General features: G+C 32.3%; 1 protein-coding gene across 1 annotated transcript in view; it reads left to right on the top strand.

Annotated features, from left to right (window-relative positions):
* The window catches only part of LOC109097469 (PDZ and LIM domain protein 5-like), a 77,518-nt gene that overhangs the window by 14,216 nt on the left and 41,126 nt on the right, over nucleotides 1-22,176 (top strand). The window contains 1 exon segment of the mRNA XM_042765705.1: nucleotides 18,730-18,881. Coding sequence (XP_042621639.1) covers nucleotides 18,730-18,881 — 152 coding nt within the window.

Genomic DNA, 22,176 nt, shown 5'->3' with positions numbered 1-22,176 from the left:
TCATTTTTTTTTTAATTGCAGTTCAGTTCCTCTTCCTGTCATTGTAATTCAGTTCCTCTGCGTGTTATCACCAGTGTTATTTTAGTATCACGAGATTGTTGAAACTATTACATTTTTATATATAATATATATATATATATATATATATATATATCTATTATATATATATATAATATATATATATATATATATATATATATATATGAGTTTGATATGTTATTTCTATTTTATTTATTTCTTTATTTATTTATTTATTTTTAAATAGTATTTTTATTTTCATTTTTGGAATTATTAAAAAAATAATTATCTTTTATTTTTTTGTATTTGTGATTTTCATTTTTATCAGTTGTTTTAATGTTTATTGAATATTTATACTTTTATTTATTTATTTATTTATTTATTTATTTATTTATTTGTTCCAGTTAATGTTTATTATTATTATATAAATATATTAAATCATTCAAAAATAATATTAAATTAATTAAATCATTTATATTGAATATTTATACTTTTTATTTCTGTTTTAGTTTTATTTCTCTTAAAATTTTGTTAAACTAAAAGAAAAAAGTAAATGTAGCTGAAAAGTTTATTTACTATTATTTGTTTATTTATTTATTTATTTTGTTTCAGTAAACTTTTTTTTATTTTTTTTTTTTTTTTTTTCAACTAAAAAAAAAAATATTTTATGGTTTTAGTGATAGTTAACTATTATAACCCTGGTTGTGGCCAGTGCAGTTCTTATGAATTAAAGGTGCCAATTTTTAATTTCACATTAATTCAGTATGATGTTAAGTTAAACTTAAAGTGTGTAAAATCAATTTCAATTACATTTTAAAATATTTAAAATTATATAACCAGTTTGTTTCACATTCTTTCTTGGAAAAGAAAGAATCACTATCACTTCTGAAAGTGACCAGCAGTGTTTTAGCATTACATAAAAAGTAATGTCACAAAGGACACTTTTTTTTTTTTTTTTTTATCATTGTAACTTTGCTTTCCATACACTTTAAGTACTTCTTCATACAGCACATCAAAAACTATAGTCGGAGAAAGTTCAAACATGATTAAATGCAAGTGAACAGTCAGTAAAAAAAAAAAAAAAAAGTAAAAAAAAAAAAATAAAAATACACAATTTACAAGCATAGTAGTATTCAGGTACAGAAATGTAATAATTTAGTGTAAAATAACACTGCATTGTGTTCACTGTATGAATAAAATTTAGATTAATCTTTGTTATAGCCGTTTTGTTGTTTGATTAACATTAGTGACATATTCAGCAGCACGTATTTATAGGTTCCTGTCCCTTTAAATCCGACCTCACAGATCCAGTATAATGATACACATCCAATTTCTTTCTCAGCTGTTTACATTCATTTAAAACCTAACCGACTGCGTTTACGAGAATGATCATTGAGACGGGTACGATTGACATAATTCTGTCTGTATGTGTCTGTTCAAACATGAGGAGATGCGAAAAACAGGATCAACCCAAATATCGCACCAATCTCACTGTATCCATCCGTCACACCATAAAAGCGGACGCAGACCTAAATAGACACCCTGTGCGAGATGCAGCTTGTGCGCGCGCTTCAGGTGTGAGTCACACAGCAAGAAGAGACGCCAAAGAGTTGTTATCTACAACTTATTGCACTTAACTCTTTTTAAAGTCAAGCAATCCTCTGCTATGTGCGTCGAACTAAACCTTTGTCCTTTTGCAACGTTTTGATTTAAGTAGCCTATTATTAAAATGATTCAGATATCGCACGCTCTTGCGATATGCATATTGCGATTATTTACATTTGCTATATTTCGATATATCTACTTAGAAGAGAGCTGCCTGTGTACTTAGTAGACAACAAGGCGGTTCACTAGGTTGTGTCGGGAAGCTCCAGTGTGCGACTATCAGAGGAAGGAAACCGTAGGTGTTCGTGAAGTCTGTTCCTGTCTTTCCAGTCGCCTCATGCTCCTTTTTTGGGAACAGATAGCATAACAATACTGGCCTTTTGTGATTCCTTTGTGTGTCGTTAACTACAGCACCAGACGGAAACAGAGATCTTCTTGGGTTTCATCTGCTGAACTTTCCGTCCCGGTTTGGTTCAGTCGTGTATCCGTCTCGCCGTTCGTCCATCACTAGCATTCCTCCAATCAGCCCTGAACCTCACAAAGCTGTCTGCTTTCTGTCAGCTTGATATTTGATACTCACTCTCAACAAATACGCTCTCTAATTTTAGCTGTCTGCCTGCATTGAGGTCTATATTATTCCCTGATGGCACTCCTTTAACCTCTCCGCTGCTCCTCGGCACAGGAAAGCCTGCAGTGCTTCTGTAGCATGTGAACATGCCGTGTGATTGGGTTTCACATGCAGTGTGTGTGTGTGTGTGTGTGTGTGTGTGTGTGTTTCAGTAGTGTTGATCGGGTGTGAGGTAAGAGCAGGACGAGATTCCATTCAGAACGGCGTTACATAAGCAGGAGGCGTATAAAAGAACAGGAAGATGAATGCTTTCCATCAGCCTCAGATTTCCAGAGACAGAACTTGGCTAATGGCTTTGAAGAATAGTTTTTTTTTTTTTTTGGGGGGGAGTGGTTTTTGGTCTCACACACCACGAAGGGTTTTGGTTTAAAGTAGTGGTCTCTGACCAAAAACACTTCTACTTTGTATGAAGGTTCAGATATCTCACGTTAAAGGAGTAGTTCAACCCCAAAACGAGTCGTTTACTGTCATTATATGTGGTTCCAAACCCATATTAGGACCGCACAATTTTGGGGGACAAAATCTAATTTTATTAAATCAAATTACAAAATACTAAATAGAAACAAAATAAGTTATATTACTGTTATAACATTTGACTGTAAAATGAAGAAATCAAGTATTTATGAAAAATGTTAATAATTATAATTATTATAATTACTACTACTACTTAATAAAAGTATTAAAGTAAGATTACTATTGTAATATTTGACTGTAAAGAAATCAATTATTGTAATATAATATTGTAATAATAATTGTTGTTATTACTACTACTGAACAAAAGTTAAAAAAAAAACTTAATAAAAACAAAATAAGCAATATTGTTACCACTTAACCTTAAAACAAAAAAAATTAGTATTTAAAAAATATAATAATAATAATTATAAAAATCGGAGAGACTGAATACAACAACAGATTGTGAGTTTTATTCTGATTTAAAAGAGAATCATACAAGTCTATAAAGCAAGCCGCAAAATACAGTAGCTTTGTGTGAGGAACTGATCGAAGTCTCTTCTCTGGCTCTCAAATCTTATTTGTGGTCACAAATGTTCAAACTTGGTACGAGGTCTAATTATCTGCATGTGTGAATGAGGTTTGGGTTTGGAGTCTGCTCCTCACACGAAGCTATCGTATATGACTTCTGAAGACTTGAAGAGTTGAATGGTTCACTTTAATGGTGCTTTTTGGAGGTCTCGACTGCATAAATCATCCACTTTACCATCTACTGCTTTAGTCCTCTTCGGGAATAATTTCCCTCTCAGTATGAACCTTGCACATGAAACTGTGTGATGTCTTGCTTTGTGCTGTCAGTTCTCAGTTATTGGGGCCCGGGTTTGGCATCTGGTTGTATCTGTCCGGCAACTGCGTGTTGTCAGCACTTACGATTGCGGTCGAGGCTCAGAATACTTACCGACCCTACTTCTCGGTACTGATACAGAGAAAGGTTACTGAATCGCTGTGCTTCAGGATATGACAGTCAACAAAGTGCTGCGCGGCTTCGACTCGACTCGAGAGCCGCGGAGATGTTTTTGTGTGAGGCCTTTCTAACTTGTCATTTTTGGGAGCAAGAACATAGAGCTCAATTATTAAAGCGACATTCACAGAAACCACATGGACTATTTTCAGCTCTCCAGTTACTCAGTGGTAAACACTAACAAAACTCAAAATAACCAAAACAAACACATTTATATCCTTATTAAATGTGTAATGTAATTGCACAGTGTTTATATATTCTGGTTTAAAATCTATTATATAATCTTGTTTAAAAACTAGTAAATCGCTTTTCAAATTTGTGGATGGCTGTTTGAATTAAAATTTACAATTAAAATCGACCACGTTAGCCAATTAGAAAATCATAAATGCACAAAATGCACAAAAGCAAGATTCATAAGAGAAAATGGGTTTGACATTTCCAATGAAGAACACTTTTATTTGCTTTTAGCTCTTTGGCTGACTCTGTGTTTCATTAAACAATGCATAAATGATATAGACTTTGATTTTTTTTAAGGCCGTGGGCCAATCTCTGAGTCCTCATGCGGTCAAATCACTGCTGGACACAAACTAAAGGAGAATATGTGATGGCTCGCCGATGGGATTTTAAGGTGCTTGTTTGTTCTGGAGTCATGCTCGGGTGTTAATTTTGCACATGATTTGTGCAGAAATCCTGATAGGATGCTGTTTTTATTCTCATATGGATGATACTGATTCATTTTGATTGGTAACTCATTTGGGAGGTCAGTAAAAATGTCCAGATTCTTCAGAGACAAGATTATAATAATTATTACACGTCCCTCTGGAATACTTGATTCTGATTGGCCAATTGCTGCCTTAAGTGGTCAAACATTTTTGTATAATGACACTAAACTATATAAATGACTCTTGTGCCTGGTAACTAGCCTATTGTCTGTAAACTTTCGGATACTTGAACACTTATTTTAAATAAGTAATTGTTTTAAAAAGTAGTCTGCTTATATAAAAAGTAATTAAAATAAATTTGATATAAAATGTATATAAAAATGTAGCCATGTACAGTAATATTGAAAACTGAGAATGTGACGCATCGTGATATTGAGTTGATAATGATAATGATAATTGAATTGAATTGTGAAACCAGTGAAGATTCACACCTCTATTTTTAAGATCTCAGTACTGACATACAGAGATTCCAACTATAAACAAAAAGCATAGAAACTGCAATTTTGGTTAAAATGTAAAGTTGTAAAGAATAGAATTGTGAGATGTAAACTCAGAATTGCAAGATATAAATTCTGTGAGGGGGGGGAAAAAAAGTCGAAGTTGCAAAACATAAGTCAGAATTCTGACTTTTCTTGGAATTCTGAGGAATTTAAATTGTTTCTAATAATTCTGAGAAAAACAGTCAGAATTTCACGATATAAAGAAAGTCCCAGTTAGAGCTCCACAGCTCAACTCCACTTTCATTTTCTCTAAAGGGATTTCAAGAACCAAACTAACCAAAGGTGTGCTTTTTCCCAAAAGCATCGTAAGCCTAAAGAGATCGTAGAAGCTATTAGCACTAATGGTTTCTACGATCTGCTTAGTCTCATGATGCTTTCGGGAAGCACAGCACTGGTCAGAGATGAATCACAGCATTATAAACTGTTGTAAATTATTTTACGAGTGAAAATACTGCTCGCCCTTGATGTATTACAATATAAAACCACTGACTGTCATTATAAGCTGTGCATTTAACATTTTCATTGCAAAATGTTCATTTAAAATAGCTCTTTTGGTGCATTTTATGTTTGCATGGTCACAGGATGATTTTCTGATTCATGCATTTCTCTTTTAGATAATTAGTGTTTCACTGAGACATGAGGCTATTAAACATGTTTTAAAAATACAGAAGTAGATATAATGACTTCAGAGCTCATGGTAGGTCTGCTTCATAACTTTTAGACACTATACAGAAAAACTAGCAGGATTTTGATTTATTATTTTCTGTTTTATTTCAGTTAGTTTTTTTTTTTTTGTGTAAAGTTTTTTTTTTATTTTTTTTTTTTTATTCCCTTTTATTTTCCCTTTAGTTTTTATTTTATTTTATTACTTCAGTTTTCAACTAAATGAAAATGAGAAATAAAATCAGTTAGAAGATATATATAAAATATAATTTTTTAAAAATGTTCAGCTGTTCTTTTCTCTGAATCACTCAGATATTCAGCCAAGATAAAAGAGTGCAGAAAAGCTCCAGATTGTGCTGCTAAAGGGACTGATTTCTGGGATTTCAAATCCTTTGGAAGTGTGTGAACGCTTTGATCTGATAAAAAGCACATTTACAGAAAAACTCGACTCAGTGTCTTGAGTATCGTCCAGCCCATGATACCAAAGCAGGTTTTGACGGTCTTTAGGTAACCTTTATGGACTTGTAACGTTTGCTGCTCGTCTCAATATACCAAAATCATCAGTTTAATTCCTTGTGTCTAAATATAGACTCCTTTTAAATGCTTTAACGGAGTCGTTTCCTATCAAAATCTGAGCAGGATCCGCGCGACCGCAGCACGATGAGCTGATCTGGTTTTAATCGTGAAGTGAATGAAACTCGTCCATCATGTCACGCTGCCTCACTCCGCTCTCTGATTTACAGCTTTTGCAGATTTGTGTGCTGAAAAATGGCAAGCGTTTGGATTCATTGCCAGGGAGGCCGGGTGAATGCGGTGTGGATGCAATCTGACTTTGGACAAGCTCTCGCTCTCTGTTTTTATTTAGGCTTGTGAGAGAAGATAGAGAGTTACGAGTAAACAAGTAAAATTCAGTTTCAGGAACAGTAATGTTTTTTTTTTTTTGGTTTTTATTTTATGGTTTTATATAGCTGTATTTGAGATAGTTTTGTTTACATTTTATATTTCATTATTTGATAATGAAATATGAAGTTATAAATTAAGTGTATTATTTTTTTAAATATATATATTTTTAATTATTTAAAATTAAAATGTTACTTTTTTAAAATGTTGTTTTATTTTATTTTCTGGTGAGAGAAGATAAAGAGGTACAAGTAAACAAGTAATTTACAGTTTATTTTTATATTTTTAATACTGCTTTATTTTTTAGTTTTGTTTTTATTTTATATAACATAATTTTTTATATTTTTAAAAATATTGTTTATTCATTTTTTCTGTTTATGTTGCTTAATTTTTTTTTAGTTTTCTCTTTAATTCAATTGTAATGAAATATATATTACATTACATTATATATGTAATTATTTTTAATTTAATGTAATTTTATATTTTATTTACTAGTGAGAGATTTAGTTTAGTTTATTTCATTTTTTGATTTGTTTTGTTTTGTGAGGGAAGATAAATATTTACTGTTACCATCACATGGTCGCATTTCCCATTGCATGTCATTTATACCGTGACATGGCTTTCAGTCAGATTCAATCGAACCATGTATTACGTGTGACAAGTAAGCAATGTTGCCATCAACGGGCAACCAGGTGAGTATCCAGATAGAAATTTGTTATCCGTTCTCAATGGGAAAGTGCCCAAGCAACATTGCTCAAAGAAAGTTGCCCCGTGTATCATCAGAATAACAGTTTTTACTCTCATTTGTAGCTTGTTGTGTTCATTTTTACCCTTTCACACGTCACCTCTGTACTGTGGCTCGGTTTCATTCCTTCAGGGTCTTTAGAGACTTTTCCTCATGAATGTGACACATATCCTGTTGACCTGTAGTTAACAGAGGCCCGGCCGTGATCACAGACACACAAGTGTTTGAAATCACAGCTGAGTTTGTTTTCCTGTGTTAAAACTAGAATCTTTTTGAAGATTGGAGCTTTTCTCACTCTCAGATTCAGTTTAGTGCTTTATAAGCACAACAAAAGTTGTACACTTATAGCAGTAGTGCAGACGGAGTAAACAAGTAAACAGACGGAGTTTATTTTTATATTTTTTATATTTTCTTTTTTTATATCGCTTTAGTTTAGTTTTATTTACTTAAGGTTTCAGTTTTTAAATTTCATATTTAAATTTTATTTTATACTTTTACTTTATTTTTCACTTTTTTTATATCGCTTTAGTTTAGTTTTATTTACTTAAGGTTACATAACTATCTGTTTTTTATTTTTATTTTTCCGTGTTTATATAGCTTTTTTAATTTATTTTATTTAAAAAAAAATTAATTATTTAACTATCTGTTTTTTATTTTTATTTTTCCGTGTTTATATAGCTTTTTTAATTTAGTTTTTTTTTTCTATTATTTTATTTAATTTTGATTTATTAATTTATTTTTATTATAGTTTTAGCAATAATCAAGATATTATCAATAAGCAAATTTAACAAAAGTGAATAAATGGTAACACTAACTAAAGATTGCAGAGTTTTATTGATGTTTTTGCGGTCCAATATGTCTTGGACATTTGATGCCATTAAATAAATGTGCTATTTATGAATTGTCTACTAACAGTAGCTAAAGGGAGTAGGATTCGACTGTTCCCGTGATCTCAACTCACTCCATGTAGAGTAAATCCTCTTTTATCATGCCACTCGTGTGAGTGGAAGTCATCGTAAACAGGTTTTCCAGAAGTACAATGAGTTTATTTATGTGGCACCTCACAAGGTTGCGTTTATACGAGTGTTGTTTCAGTATGAGGCGTGGAAACGAGAGCGCTTGATTGGTCGCAGCAGCAGCAGTGGTTCCTGCAGCTTGGCTTGCTTTCTTCTCCTCCGGCGTCGGAATGTTGTGTTTTGTTTGCGTTGCCATGGAAGTGGAGCGGAGACTCGCTCACATGGAGAACATGAAGAACATTAACGAGAGCCTGCTTGTGTTTGAGTGGCCTGATATACTGATGTTCCTCTGTTTAATGGATTGGTGAGGTGCATCTGGAGCACATCTGGATAGAGAGCCTCATGCTAGGTGTCATTTATTAGCTGTGACATGAGACAAATATGTGATGTGAAACTTTTGCTTGTATTTCTCTTAAATGAGTCGTCGATCATCACTAGTCATAGTTAGGGGTTTGTTTTAGACTTCAAATATATTTAAGCTCATAAGGTTTATTTATATTTTTGCTTTAAGCATATCCTTTTTTTATGTCTGTTTTTTTTTTTTTTTTTTCCCTACCACAAATAAAAAAAAAATAAAGATAATTGTCACACATTTCTCAAATTTCTGAACACATTCACTCCGATGCAATTTATATCTTGCGATGCTCTATATAATCCTGTATGTGACGAATAAAAAAAATCTTGAATCGATTCTAACCTTTTTTTCTCAGAATTGGAAGAAAAAAGTCTGAATTGTGAGATAAAAAGCTGTAATTAACTTTATTTTTTTTTATCCCTTTGTGGAATCAAGATTATTTTTATTATTTTAGCCAGGAAAACTAAAAACTTAATAATATTTCTGCATTACTTGAAAATAAATATAAAAACTAAAATCTATTTTTTTTTATAATATTTATATATTAATTTTTTTTAATATATATTTATTTATTTATTTATTTATTTATTTATTTATTATATTTTTAATATTATTAAATATTAATATTAAATATTAGATTTATAATTAGAATATTTATTCATTAATGTTTTTATTTATTTATTTACTCATAATAAAACAAGCATTAATTGAAATAAAATTAAATATAAAGACTAAACTATAAAAATATTTTTAAAAAGCTTATTTAATTTCAGCTAGTTGCAAAGGCGATTACTAAAAAAATTAAAAGTAAATCTTACAAAATTAATAAAAATATCTATAGACATATTCAGACATAAATAGGCATTAAAAAGCAAAAAATAATAAAAACAACAAAATAACTAAAATGAAAACAGAAAGTATAAAAACTAATTCAAGATATTAATAGAACCTGTAACAGGATCTCTATGATACTAAAATAACACTGTCTGGAAGAAATCACGCTTTGCTCTCAATGCAAATATTTCTGTGCTTTTGTGCGTTTTATTTTTATATATAATTTTTCAGTGTGTGATGTAATAGATGTATTTTAGGAACACAATGTGTCCTCATCAAGTTCCAGCAAAACACCTGCTTTGTCCCGAAATGCTTTGGGAATGTTTGACACGGATCACACAGCGAGAGAAATCTCCCAGATCCATATAAGGCCTTTAAAGAGACGTTAAAGCATCTTAACAAGAGCTGTGACTCCATGTCTGAAAAATGCTCTTTCATTCATCCAGCCGCTCAGAAAGAAGCCCATCAGCATTTCAATCAGCCCTCGTGAGGCCCTCTGAGGGAAAAAAACACTGGTTTGCTTCAGAAGTCAGTGAACTTCACCCCATGAGTGTGGTCTTTAATACGCTGACAGCAAAACCGTGAAACTAGTCGGCACGTTGTCAGCTCTCGATAAAGATTAATGGAGGAAAACCAGTCCTTTCAATACATTTAACATCTAAATATTATCTTTGCACAGTTTAAAGAGAAATCTTAACCATAGTTGGTGCTGTTTGCTAAGACAAGTGTCTCTGTACTTTTCAAAATGTACAAATCTGGATGTCAAATTTGAGTATTATTTCCAGAAATAACTGAGCTTGTGGTTTGAGGCCATTCAAAGCAGTCCAGCGCAGTTTAACGAGTTTTATAAGTCATTTAACACAGCTGGCTGAAGGTTTGTGGTGATCGTATCTCTACCGAACACACATGTAGATCCACATCGAACCGGTTTTGGTGCACAAACAGTCAGTAAATGCTACATTTTAAATTTAGATCGCTATTGTTAATCAATTAAAGGACACACACGAGGAATGGAAACTTCCCTTCGGCTTTGCTTTGACAACACCGGCATGGATCTGGCACTGTGGTGGATTCTCGGATGAGGTTTTGACTCGTCTGGTTTTGGCCAGACTCTGTTCACAGGGAGCGGATAATGATGATCTGTGGGTTTATCATCAGACATCGTTATGGGGAATTTAACCTTAATTTGATTTGCGTTTGATTGTGGGTAATTGGAAAGGCACACATGGGAGCGTTTGGCCGCCGGCCATGTCTGAACTCAAACGAGTGTTGTCATATTTTGTCTGGTTTATCATAACTCACATTTGGATAACAACATGCAAAGATTTTTTTTCTACATCAATTACTCTAAACCTCTCCTCTGTAATTATTTGTGTCATCATTCTTATAATTGCGACATATAAACCTTCTTTCTTGGAATTCTGAATTTGTTTATTTATTTCTCGTTATTATATATATATATTTTTTTTGTTTCTGCCAATGAATAAAATTTAAAGGTAATCTTGACTATTTTTTCCCTCACAAGTCTGAGTTTGTATCTTGCATTTGTGACTTCTTTTTGTTTGAATATTGAAATAAAAAGTCGCAATCAACTTTTTTTTTGTATCTCACAAAACTGAGTTTTTTTGCAAGAAAAAAGCCTGAGTTGTGAGTAAAATCATTAATATATTAATATAATAAAATCAATTATCTTATTTTTAAACAATGCGGTGAAAACAATAAATTTTATTAAAAATAAAATATTAAACAAAATAAAAATATAATAAATTTAAAAAAAAAAAAAAAATAAAAATACTACCATTACAATAAAAAAAAAATAAAATACAAGATAATAATATAAATATTATTACTAAATATTTTTAAACAAATATAATATAATAAAAGATAATAATATAACATAAATTGTAAAGTGTATGTGTGTGTGTGTGTGTGTATATATATATATATATATATATATATATATATATTATATATATATATATATATATATATATATATATATATATATATATATATATATATATATATATATATATAATATATATAAAAAATAAAAAACATTTTTTTTAGGAAAAATTTTTTTTTTTTTTTTTGCTGCTTATATAGTGTATCAAAAAGCCCCAGCTTGTTAATATTTCATTTTAAAAACTTATTTTTTTTCAGCTCTTTGCAAAGGAAACATTTCTAATTTTAATGTCCAAATTGAAACAAATGTTGACAAATTTTGTCTAATCTAAAATAACTCTCTTCAATCATTTCTATCACCAATCAAATACTCTAAACTGCTTCTCTGTAATTATTTCTATCACCATTCTTATAATTTTTCACATGGCCGGTGTTTTTTTTCTAGTGGTAAACAGCATTACTTGCGGTTCCCTCATTAGTGTTCATTTCCGCCTCCTCCTTGGTTTAATTTAAGAAACAGTGAGTTTTGGTGGCTTAAATGAAGTTTTAGATGAAGGCCGGCCTCTGTGCTCTGCTGATTACTGGGATTTTCAGCCTGTTTTATGGATGTTGTGTCATTGTGTTACACAGCCTGGTCCTCTGATAAGCGTGTGTGTGTGTGTGTGTGTGTGTGTGAGAGAGATGTGGCCCATGATACCCTCAGATGGTTGTAAAAGCAGACAGGCCGCAGAGTTTTGGCGTCGTAGCAGAGCAACCGTTCATTAGCGTTTACTGGCCGGCGTTAAACCAGCGTCTCCACCAGTGCGCTGCCAAGAGGGCGAATATCTCATCCGTTTGGCTTTCTAGAGCCACTCATCTGCCAAACACATGTAATGAGGAGCGTTCAGCTTCGTTTTATACAAGGGATATTTGTCCTGATTGTTTCATAATAAGGTCAGAATGACATCAGAACAGACCGTTTACTTTATTTCTGGTTTTCCTGGTTTCACTGTGAATGTAAATCAGTGCAGTTTATTCTTAATCTTTCATCAAAATATACTGCCAGCATTGCACAAGTGTCATAGTTAATATAGTTCGATTTATTTATTTCCTCATAGAATGTTTATAATGTGACAGTCGCCGTTACAACCACGTCACCAACCCGGTTGTATACTGCCACCGGCGGTAGTGCACGTGACGTCACCAAGCGGCAACCTCCCGTTCTCTCTCGTGAAGCCAACAAGGAAGTGACTAAAACTGTAATTCATCGACTGGCCGCTAGAGGCTGGCTTCAAAAGGGAGTCATTCCATAGACTCTCCATGTTAAAATGCCCAACTTACAGCAGAAAAAAAAAACATGTTTACAACCTGGTTAAAAAAGTTATTTTGGTCTATATAGCTAATTTTGCCCTTCATGACAACTGTGAGGGGAGGTGAATTTTTTTTATTTTTTATAACTAATCCGTTTAAATTATATTAAGCCTTAAAGTTCTGCATAATTAAGGGCGTGGCCACTTGAGTGACAGGTGGATTTGCCGCTGCTGACACTGCCAAATAACAACTTTCAAGCTAAAACATCAACCAGCTCCCACCTTTTTGCCCATTTTCGATTATCCGGGAAAGGCGACGGCCTGCTCCGCCCACTTTGAGCTTCAGAAACGCTCTCCAGGAATCTACGGGTGACATCACGGACACTACATCCATGTATTTATACAGTCTATGGATGTCACGCACTCTATAACAAGCATAATACGAAGTTTTGTGTACAAGTGTAATAACAGTAATGGTTGCAAATTATTTTATTTAGACTAAGTCTATGGTAATTCACAAATTACCTCAAACAAAATAATTAAGACGAAAATGTTTTAAAACCTTACCAGAGCCAAACAAACGCAAAGCTTCCACTAAGAAATAATAGTTCAAGCAAGACTGCTGTTACCCGGATGAGCCTGTGTTATTAACTTTTACCGGTTGTTATCCATAGATAACATACCGCGGAAATGTCACGACTGACCAATCAGAATCAAGTATTCCACACAGCCGTGTAATAAATATATTTATATAACACTGCACCACCGGATGTAGTTGGACCATTTCCACCGCGGTGGTAAAAATCTGCCACCGTCACAGCCTTAAATATATAACACATTATGCAAGTAAAATGACTTGTTATTTCTCTTGGCTTACATGTGAAAACATGGATATGGAAAAGTTCTCCGGTCACACATAATAACTCAACATAGTCTGCCCGAGCTTGTTAATCTTTCATTTTGAAAATGTTGCTGGAAATATGGCTAATGAAAACATTTGTAGGCAAGCTGTGAGGTGTTGTGTTTGATTTGGGGTGTCGTTCTCCTCTGCGGTGGGATTTGATCCTTGTTGCCTTCAGCTTTATGAGGCTGAGGTTCAGTTTATGATGTTAATAAAAGAAATGACTGCTAAATGAATGCTAAGCGTCTTTCGTACACGTGTGTCTGTGCGGGTTCAGGAGGCGTTTGGCGTGTTCCTCTGACCGACTGAAGACCCTCAGATGTGGGGCCTCATCATGTTTCTGTGTTGTTGGGTTGGGTCTCCTCGGGCCATTACATGTGGTTCAGACTTTGAGGACCGGATGTTGCCGTTGACCTAATGACTCAAATAAGTGTGTGTGACCCCGTCAAACTCCCAGACGTGCTTTCAGAGATTTAAAGTTGTGTGAGCTATAGTTTTGCCGTTTCTGCTGCTTGAATAATGCATTGTGGAATATTTCACTTCTGAACATGAGACTGTTACTTCTGTCACAGTCAGTCTTTGAAGCATTTAGTCTTTTAAAGTAAAAAAAAAAACAGCAATATTTCAAATAAATCCACTTCCACTTTTCCAACCAATTTCTGATTGATAAAATCCTGTCCTGTATTTAAAATATATTATAAAAATAAATATATTGAAAATATATTAAAAATCCTGCCCTATATTCATTTAGAAAAAAAATAAATAAAATATATATATAAAAAAAATTATTTAATTAAAATATATTCTATACATTTTATGGGATTGATCGCCCGCTTTTCATAATGCAGTAAATTCCCAGTCCTCCCTAAATCCAAATTAAAATTTAAATATAAAATTTAAATAATCAATTTCCACTTTTCATAATCCTGCCCTATATTTAAAATATATTATAAATATAAAAATATTTAAAATATATTTCAAGTCCTGCCTTATATTTATTTTTATTTTCATATTTGTTTACATTTAAAAAAATATATTTTTAATGTGATTAAAAGCCAACTTTTTATGATCAAGTCGATTCCTTATAAAATCAAGTCATGCATATTTATATTTACATTTACATTTATATTTATATGTAATAGTTTTCATTTTTTTTCAAAGATAATCTTTAAAAACATTTTTTTTCTTATCTTATTTTTTTTTCCCCGCATATTTTGCTTTAATAACCTGGTTGTCATCATAAAATAGCCATGGTTGTTGACGTGCAATGAAAACATGAAAATACAAACGAACATTTTTCCAAGATACTTGTCCTCATGTTGCTCTAAACTCACAAAAAAATCATGGGAACAGGCAAAACTTGATTGTTTTGACAGGCTGAAGTGTTTCTGTCATCAGTCCAGCATCGTGCTTGTTGTTCTAAAGGTTTCAGCCGAGAGCAGAGCGGGTGCTAATCTGACTCGGGAGGCGGGAGTACATTAGTTGAGTTAGTTGCGTAGCAGATGTGAAGTGAAGAGAAGGACAGCAGTGCTGAATGACTGATATTCATCAAGGATGGTTGTGTAATATACACACCTGTAAATAAATGCGTCTTGTTCAGACACATCGAGAGCAAACAGGCTCCACACAAGTTCACTTCATATCAGTCCTATATAGTGTGCAAGGTTAGAAATAGTGTGGCCAAAATCACAGTATGGAAATATTGGGCACTATTTATTTACATGATACTTTGATCTTTTCTGGATTTTTTCCCCCCTTTTTTTTGGTATATTTTTGAATTATTTTCTCTTTCTTTTTTTTGGTATATTTTTGAATTATTTTCTCTTTCTTTTTTTCCCCCAGTTTAAAATTTTCTGGATTCCTTTTTTTTCCCCCCTTTCTTTTTTTTCGGCTTTAATTTTTCTGGATTCTGTTTTAATGGTTAAAAAATTTAAAAAGCATGTCTAATTACTTAAAAACATAAAACAAAAACACATTAAACAAAAAAAAAAAATAAAAGTTTTCATAAAACCATAAAAAAAATAAAAAATTTTCCCAAATTCAGTTTGAACTTTTCTAGATTTGTGATTTTTATGATTTTAATATTAATTAATCACCAAAAACACACAGTAATAATCAAATGAAAGCATAAAATATTAATTTCACTGCAATTTAATTTTTCAAAAAGTAATTTTAACATCCTTTTATTTTAAATTGTTTTAAATTAAAACATAATTGAACAAATTGTGATATTTGAAAAATAATATTAATAAACTGTATTATTTATTATTACTGTCAGTAGTGCGTCCTGCTGTACAAAAGTAATATACAAATTGCTACCGTAATTTCTTTGTTAAACCAAACTTTTATTTTGTCGGTTTGTAGTGAAGATCTTTGTGTTTGTGTGTGTAGCTGACTATAGTTTTCTCAAATGAAATGGTGTAATGCTGATGAAGAGACTCTGGAGATGAAGTTCATGTGTTCATGTCCTGATTTGTCAGGTTTTGATACGTTTAGTCTGGTGACATGTTCCCTCTCTGACCTCAGATCAGTTTCGTGTGTGTGGCAGCGGAGGGCTTTAACAGCTTGAGGAAGGGATGATGCACGTCTCTGGCTCTGTTTGTTGGGAAGGTCACGCTTTGATGGCTGCAGATGGATGCTTGAAACACTGTCACTCATGGTTCGAGTCTAGATCCAGTTTAACTGATGTGATCAGCTTTTAATGAGGAAAGTGTGCTGTGAGTTTACAGTCTGTCATAACCACGTCTGTCTCTTATTTTGTTTTTCCATTCCTCTTAAAGCAAAGTAAAAACTAACCTGTTCAGTCACATGACTTTCACAGTCCAATCAGTTCCTGATGGATAAAATCCAGTCCTGCCTTATTGAATTTTTATATTTATCTTTTTATTTATTTATATATTATATTATATATATAATATATATATATATCTCTATACTATTATAGAATATATATATATATATATATATATATATATATATATATATTATATATTATATATAATTTTTAATTATTATTATTTTTCATTTTTTTTCTATTATGGAACTTCAAGTTTTCGATCCAGTTGATTCCTGATTGATTAAATCTGTTCCTTCCCTATATTTATTCTTTATGTATTTCACAATCCAATCCTTTTCTGTTTCTAACAGAATATTTAATTTTATTATTTATTTTTTGTTTATATATATATATATATATATATATATATATATATATATATATATAATATATAATATGTGTATGTGTGTGTGTGTGTGTGTGTGTATATGTATGTGGTGTATATATATATATATATAATATATATATATATATATGCATTTTTTTCTGTATATCTGTATTTAAAAAAAATTACTTGTATTTTTCATTACTATTTAAAGAACTTTAAATATAATCATTTTTCTGTGATGGAGCTTTCACTTTTCACAATCCAGTCAATTCCGATTGATTAAATTAAAGTCATGCCTATTTACAGTATATTTACATTTAATAGTTTTCTTTTTTAAGAACTTTAAAAAGGAAAAAACAGAAACTTCTGTAATTTATTTTTTTCTTTTTCTTATCTCGTCTTTTTTTTCCTATTTTGCCTCATTTTAATAACGTCTTTCTCACTATAGCCATCAAAATAGCCATGATAACTGGTGTGACATGAAAATACAAACAAACATTTCTCGTGCGTGGTTCACTATCATGGATATATTTTTTTTTTTTCCCTGTAGTCACAGTGCATTCTGGGATTGGCTGTAAAGAATGCATGCTTTAGTGATAAAGACTGTCTCTGAGAAGCTCCACAGAAGCTGTTTGGTTTTATTCTCCTCTGTGTAAATCATCCGAGTAAAGACTCTCCTCCTGTGCTGTAGTTATCTGGTAAGGTATCGAGTTGTTTATTAGTCCAGACAAGATCTCAAGCCAGTACTAACGAGAGCGAGGCTGGTTTCTAACACGCCGTCAGGTCTGATCTGATAAGGGGAACAGAAATGCAGCGTCAGATTTAAAGGCCCTCAGCTGGGCTCTTGTCTCCTGAAACTAGTATTTCATCAGCATCTCGCTGCGCTCCGGCATCAGAGGCCTGTATCACTTCACCTGCTCGCTTCAGTTTGGGCCGAGAGGGTCAAAGGTCAGCCGAGCATCAGTCACTCTTTAATCTTCAGCTAATGTGAAGAGTTTAATTTTTAAAGGCCAGATTTTTTACTGTATAATCATTATCTGTTCAGCACAGATATAAGAATAAATTATGCTCTGGCAACTAACAGAAATAAAACTGTTTTATTATTATTGTTATTTTTTTGTAGTAGTATTTCTTAATATTTTTATATGTTTTTATATTGTCAGGTTTCGCTTTAATTTTTAGTTATTTTGTTATGTGCTTTGTCATTTTTATTAGTTGTTTTGTTTTATTAGTGGTTTTTAAAATTTCTATTTGGCTTAAATTTTTTTATTTCAGTTTAATTAAGTCATTTTAGTAAAAAAAATATAATAAAAAAAAAAAATCTTAAACTGAAAGAAGAATGCGGGTAAATGGAAATATTAAAAACAACTAATAAAACAAAAGAACTAGTAAAAATGACAAAGCACGTAACAAAATAACTGAAAATTAAAAAAAAATTTAAAAATGTACCAAAAGTAATTAGTAAACTATATATAAAATTACATTTAAAGTTAAAAAAGACTTAGACTTAAAAAGTTTAAACAAAAATGAAAAGTTAAGCCCTGGCAATTAACAACAGTAAAACAAATTTTAGTTTTAATAAAAATGAAAGAAAAAAAAATCAGCTAACAAAAAATCTAATAAAAAATAAATAAATGAAAAAATCTGCTAAAATAACACTTAAACAAAATTTAAATGAAAACAAAATATAAGAATATATTGAAATATTAATAAAGATTATTATTACTATATAAATAATACTAAAATAACTTTGTATCAAGCATCTAATAGTATCTAATAAGGGTAAAAAACAGAGCATTCTATTCAAATATGTTGAAAGATTATTAGAAATTTTGAAGACTGTCCTGTCTCTCTTTTTAATGCAGTTAAAATTAAAGGTACATAAAGCATTCAGACTTTGAAAAGGACACCAAAACACATACGCCACATGTGAAGTCTTCCCCTCACTTGATTTGAGTGAGGAGCAGACTGAAATTGAAGCCTTAAGTCATTGATTGTTTGTGTTTGATGCAGCTGACAGACGGAGGAAAGGCAGCGAAAGCCAAGATCAGCGTCGGGGACGTTGTGCTGTCTATTGATGGCATCGCCACAGACGGAATGACACACCTGGAAGCCCAGAATAAAATCAAAGCCTGTACGGGAAACCTGAACCTCTCGCTGCTGAGGTAAGACACACACACACACACACACACACACACACACACACACACACACACACACACACACGCCACACGACCACCAGACCACACACACACACACACACACACACACACACACACACACACACACACACACACACACGTGTTTTAGCTGTCTGTGTCTCATGGCACCCAGAATTATTTTTGATTTGGGCTTGCAGATTTAAATGGATTTATGGTGGATATTGCACATTTACTTGAGAAATAATTTTTAATAATTATAGTATCACCAAATTGTGATTAACACTGGAATATTCTCCAGTCTTCAGTGTCACATGATCTTCAGAAATCATTCTAATATGATGATTTGCTGCTCAAGAAACATTTCTGATTATTATCAATGTTGAACACAGCTGTGCTGCACAATATTTCAGTGGAAACTGTGATACACTACCATTTAAAAAAAAAAAAAAAAATCAATAAATCAGTAGTTTTATTCAGTAAGGATGCATTGAAATGATCAAAAGTGCCAGTAAAGAGATTTTTAAATTGTTAAAGATTTCTGTTTTTTTAAATAAATGCTGTTCTTTTGAACTTTCTATTCATCTGTGAATCCTGAAAAATAAAATGCATCACAGTTTCAACAAAAATATTGTGCAGCACAACTGTGTTCATCACTGATAATAATCCGCTGTCCAGATCAGATCAGGGATTGTGTAAATATGACAGCAGATCCTCCAGATCCTCTTGGCGGGGTTGGTCTCTCCAGGGGGCCTCTTCCCACGACGGGACACGCAGGATCTAATGCGCTCAAGATGTTCGGATCGGACGCTTGTTTTTCAGCCTGTTTTTAATTCTCTCTCTGCACATCAGCTCTGTTTCTTTTGAGGGTTTGAGCGAGTGTCCTGACCGCTGCTGAATCTTTAACTGTAGTTTAGTTCATCTCTCATCAGTTATTTCAGTCAGTATAAGATTGCTCAGTTACAATGATTCATTTACTCACTCTTATGTTATTCCAGAGCTTTAGATCATTTCTGCATTTCGGCAGAAACTAACTTGCTTCAAAATATAATTTTATATGATCCACAGATTGTGTGAAGAACAGGCATAAATGTGTGCCTTCAGACGACTTGGAATAAAGTCATGCAGATGTCTTTAATGATATTTTTATGATGCTTTTTTGTCATTTTTGGAGCTGTAGACAGCTCGATTTATTTTCATTGCTCAGGGTTTCTGCAGGTTAAGTGAGTTTTTGCTTAAAAAAAAGAAGAAATAAATACCTGTCAGTCGGGTGTGAAAACTTGTTTCCCCTTCTAATTAAGTTTTTTTTTTATTTTGTAAAATTAATTAAGAAGTAATGAGGTTGTATTTGCAGGTGAAAATGAAAATACAACACATTGTGTGCTTAAATTTTTACTTATTCTTAAAAGAAGCCTTCATTAAAAAGTTGTAAGAAAAGACGTATTCCTTCATTGAAAAGAGAAGCGAGTGAGTAAATGTTCATTTTTGGGTGATTTATTCCTTTAAATGTCTGTTGATGTGTGTCGACTCTAGGAGGGCTAATTAAAGAGGATGTAGATTTGATTTTTTTAAGGTGTAGTTAAAGCTGGTCTCTCAACGCAGCTCATATTTTCGAGTTATGGGCTCTTTGAAAGGACGTTTAGGGAAGAGAGATTGTGCAAGAGCTCTGGAATCTCCCATTAAAGTCTTTTAGTGGCGTTTTCATAGCTGTTGAACATTTGACTGTGAATCTGCAAAGACCATCAACCAGCACTCTAGCTTTACTATTAAGATAACATTGCATTAGGAAGAGCAGCGTTTACTCTGAAGTCCCAGAGAGGCGTCTGAACCCAAACCACCCAGAATACCGCGGTACAGGCCTCACCTCCTCCGTATTAATAAACCACCGTCTGTAGCACTGTCTGAGCACGTCTGTACGGGTTTCCGAAGCATTCATTTGAGGTATTGCTGATGTCAAACCTGTTTTACATCACAACTTATCGAGTTATTCACATCTGAAGTGCTTTAATGTATTTGTTTGGAGTTTAATGAAGTTGGATTAGTTGTGTTGGCACTGGTTCATTTATTGATGTGGATTAGGTGAATGTTAAATCAGTGTTAATTTTGGCACCTTTCGCTCTCTATAATATTGTTCCAAACCTTTTGTGCAAGATTTAGATCAAATTGATTCTGAAAACATTGCGGTCCGACAAAAAATGGTTTTACATTATACAGTTTACTCATGTTGGATTATTTGATTATTTTAGTTACATTTTTAATTTATTTTTAGTATTATTTTTGTGTATTTTAATTATTAATTTTTTTTTTTTTACATTTTATTTTTAGCATTTCTTTGTATATTTTCATTATTTCTTTCAGTGAAAATATGTAATGTTTTTTTTTTATTTTTGGATCAATTGATTTCATCTACTGATTTTAATAAACAAATTGATTATTGATTTTGAACTATTGATTTAATGTGGCAAATCAATCACAGTGTATTAAAACTTGGCACTCTGACACAAAAATGGTTTTGCTATATACATTTCCCCATTTTTTTTATTTTTTTTATTTATTTTTTATTTTTTAAATTTTTTATTTTATTTTGTAAAACATTTTTTATGTGTACTTTATTTAATTTGAAAAAAAAAACAATAAAATTTTTATTTTATTATTGTATTCACGAACACTAACACAAAATTTTTTTTTTTTTTTTTTTTTTTTTTACAATATACATTTCCCAATATTTTATTTTATTTATTTTATTTTTATTTTTTTTATCCATAATTCATAATTTTTGGGGGTAATTTTAGTAATGTAATGGGGCAGATCATTCACTGTTGTAGTTCATTTCATAATCCTCGATCACTCCAGTATGACGTTAATGTCTTTCAGTCAGAGTAAAAATGATCAGTGGTTCAGATCATCTCTTGTCGTACAGTTTTGTCTGATGTTGAAACGGCACAATCTGTGGTGAAAGCGTGTGGATAAATCAAAGCCTCATATGAATTTCCATTCGTCCCCCTCCACATCCAAACCAAATTTGTACCGTTTTGTTTGTGTCGACATCTTCGGATGATTTCAGACCACATGTTGCTCCCCTTCCTTGTTTTCTTAAGGAAGATCCCAGACTGTGTTCATGAAGTGCCGTGTAAAGCATGTGTTCGCAGCGGCGCCTGAGGTTTGGGACAGGTTTGCAGTAGCAGCGGCTCATGTGTCCGTCTGTCTAAACGTCCTCAAACCGCCGTCACCTGTGGGACGCTGACCTTCTGGGAGGTTAGGGCTGCTCGTGTTTTTAACCCACATTAAAACGCCGTTGTCT

The sequence above is a fragment of the Cyprinus carpio genome, chromosome A10 (assembly GCF_018340385.1).
Source record: "Cyprinus carpio isolate SPL01 chromosome A10, ASM1834038v1, whole genome shotgun sequence".
Classification (NCBI taxonomy): Eukaryota; Metazoa; Chordata; class Actinopteri; order Cypriniformes; family Cyprinidae; genus Cyprinus; species Cyprinus carpio.
This window is presented reverse-complemented; position numbering and strand designations above follow the sequence as displayed.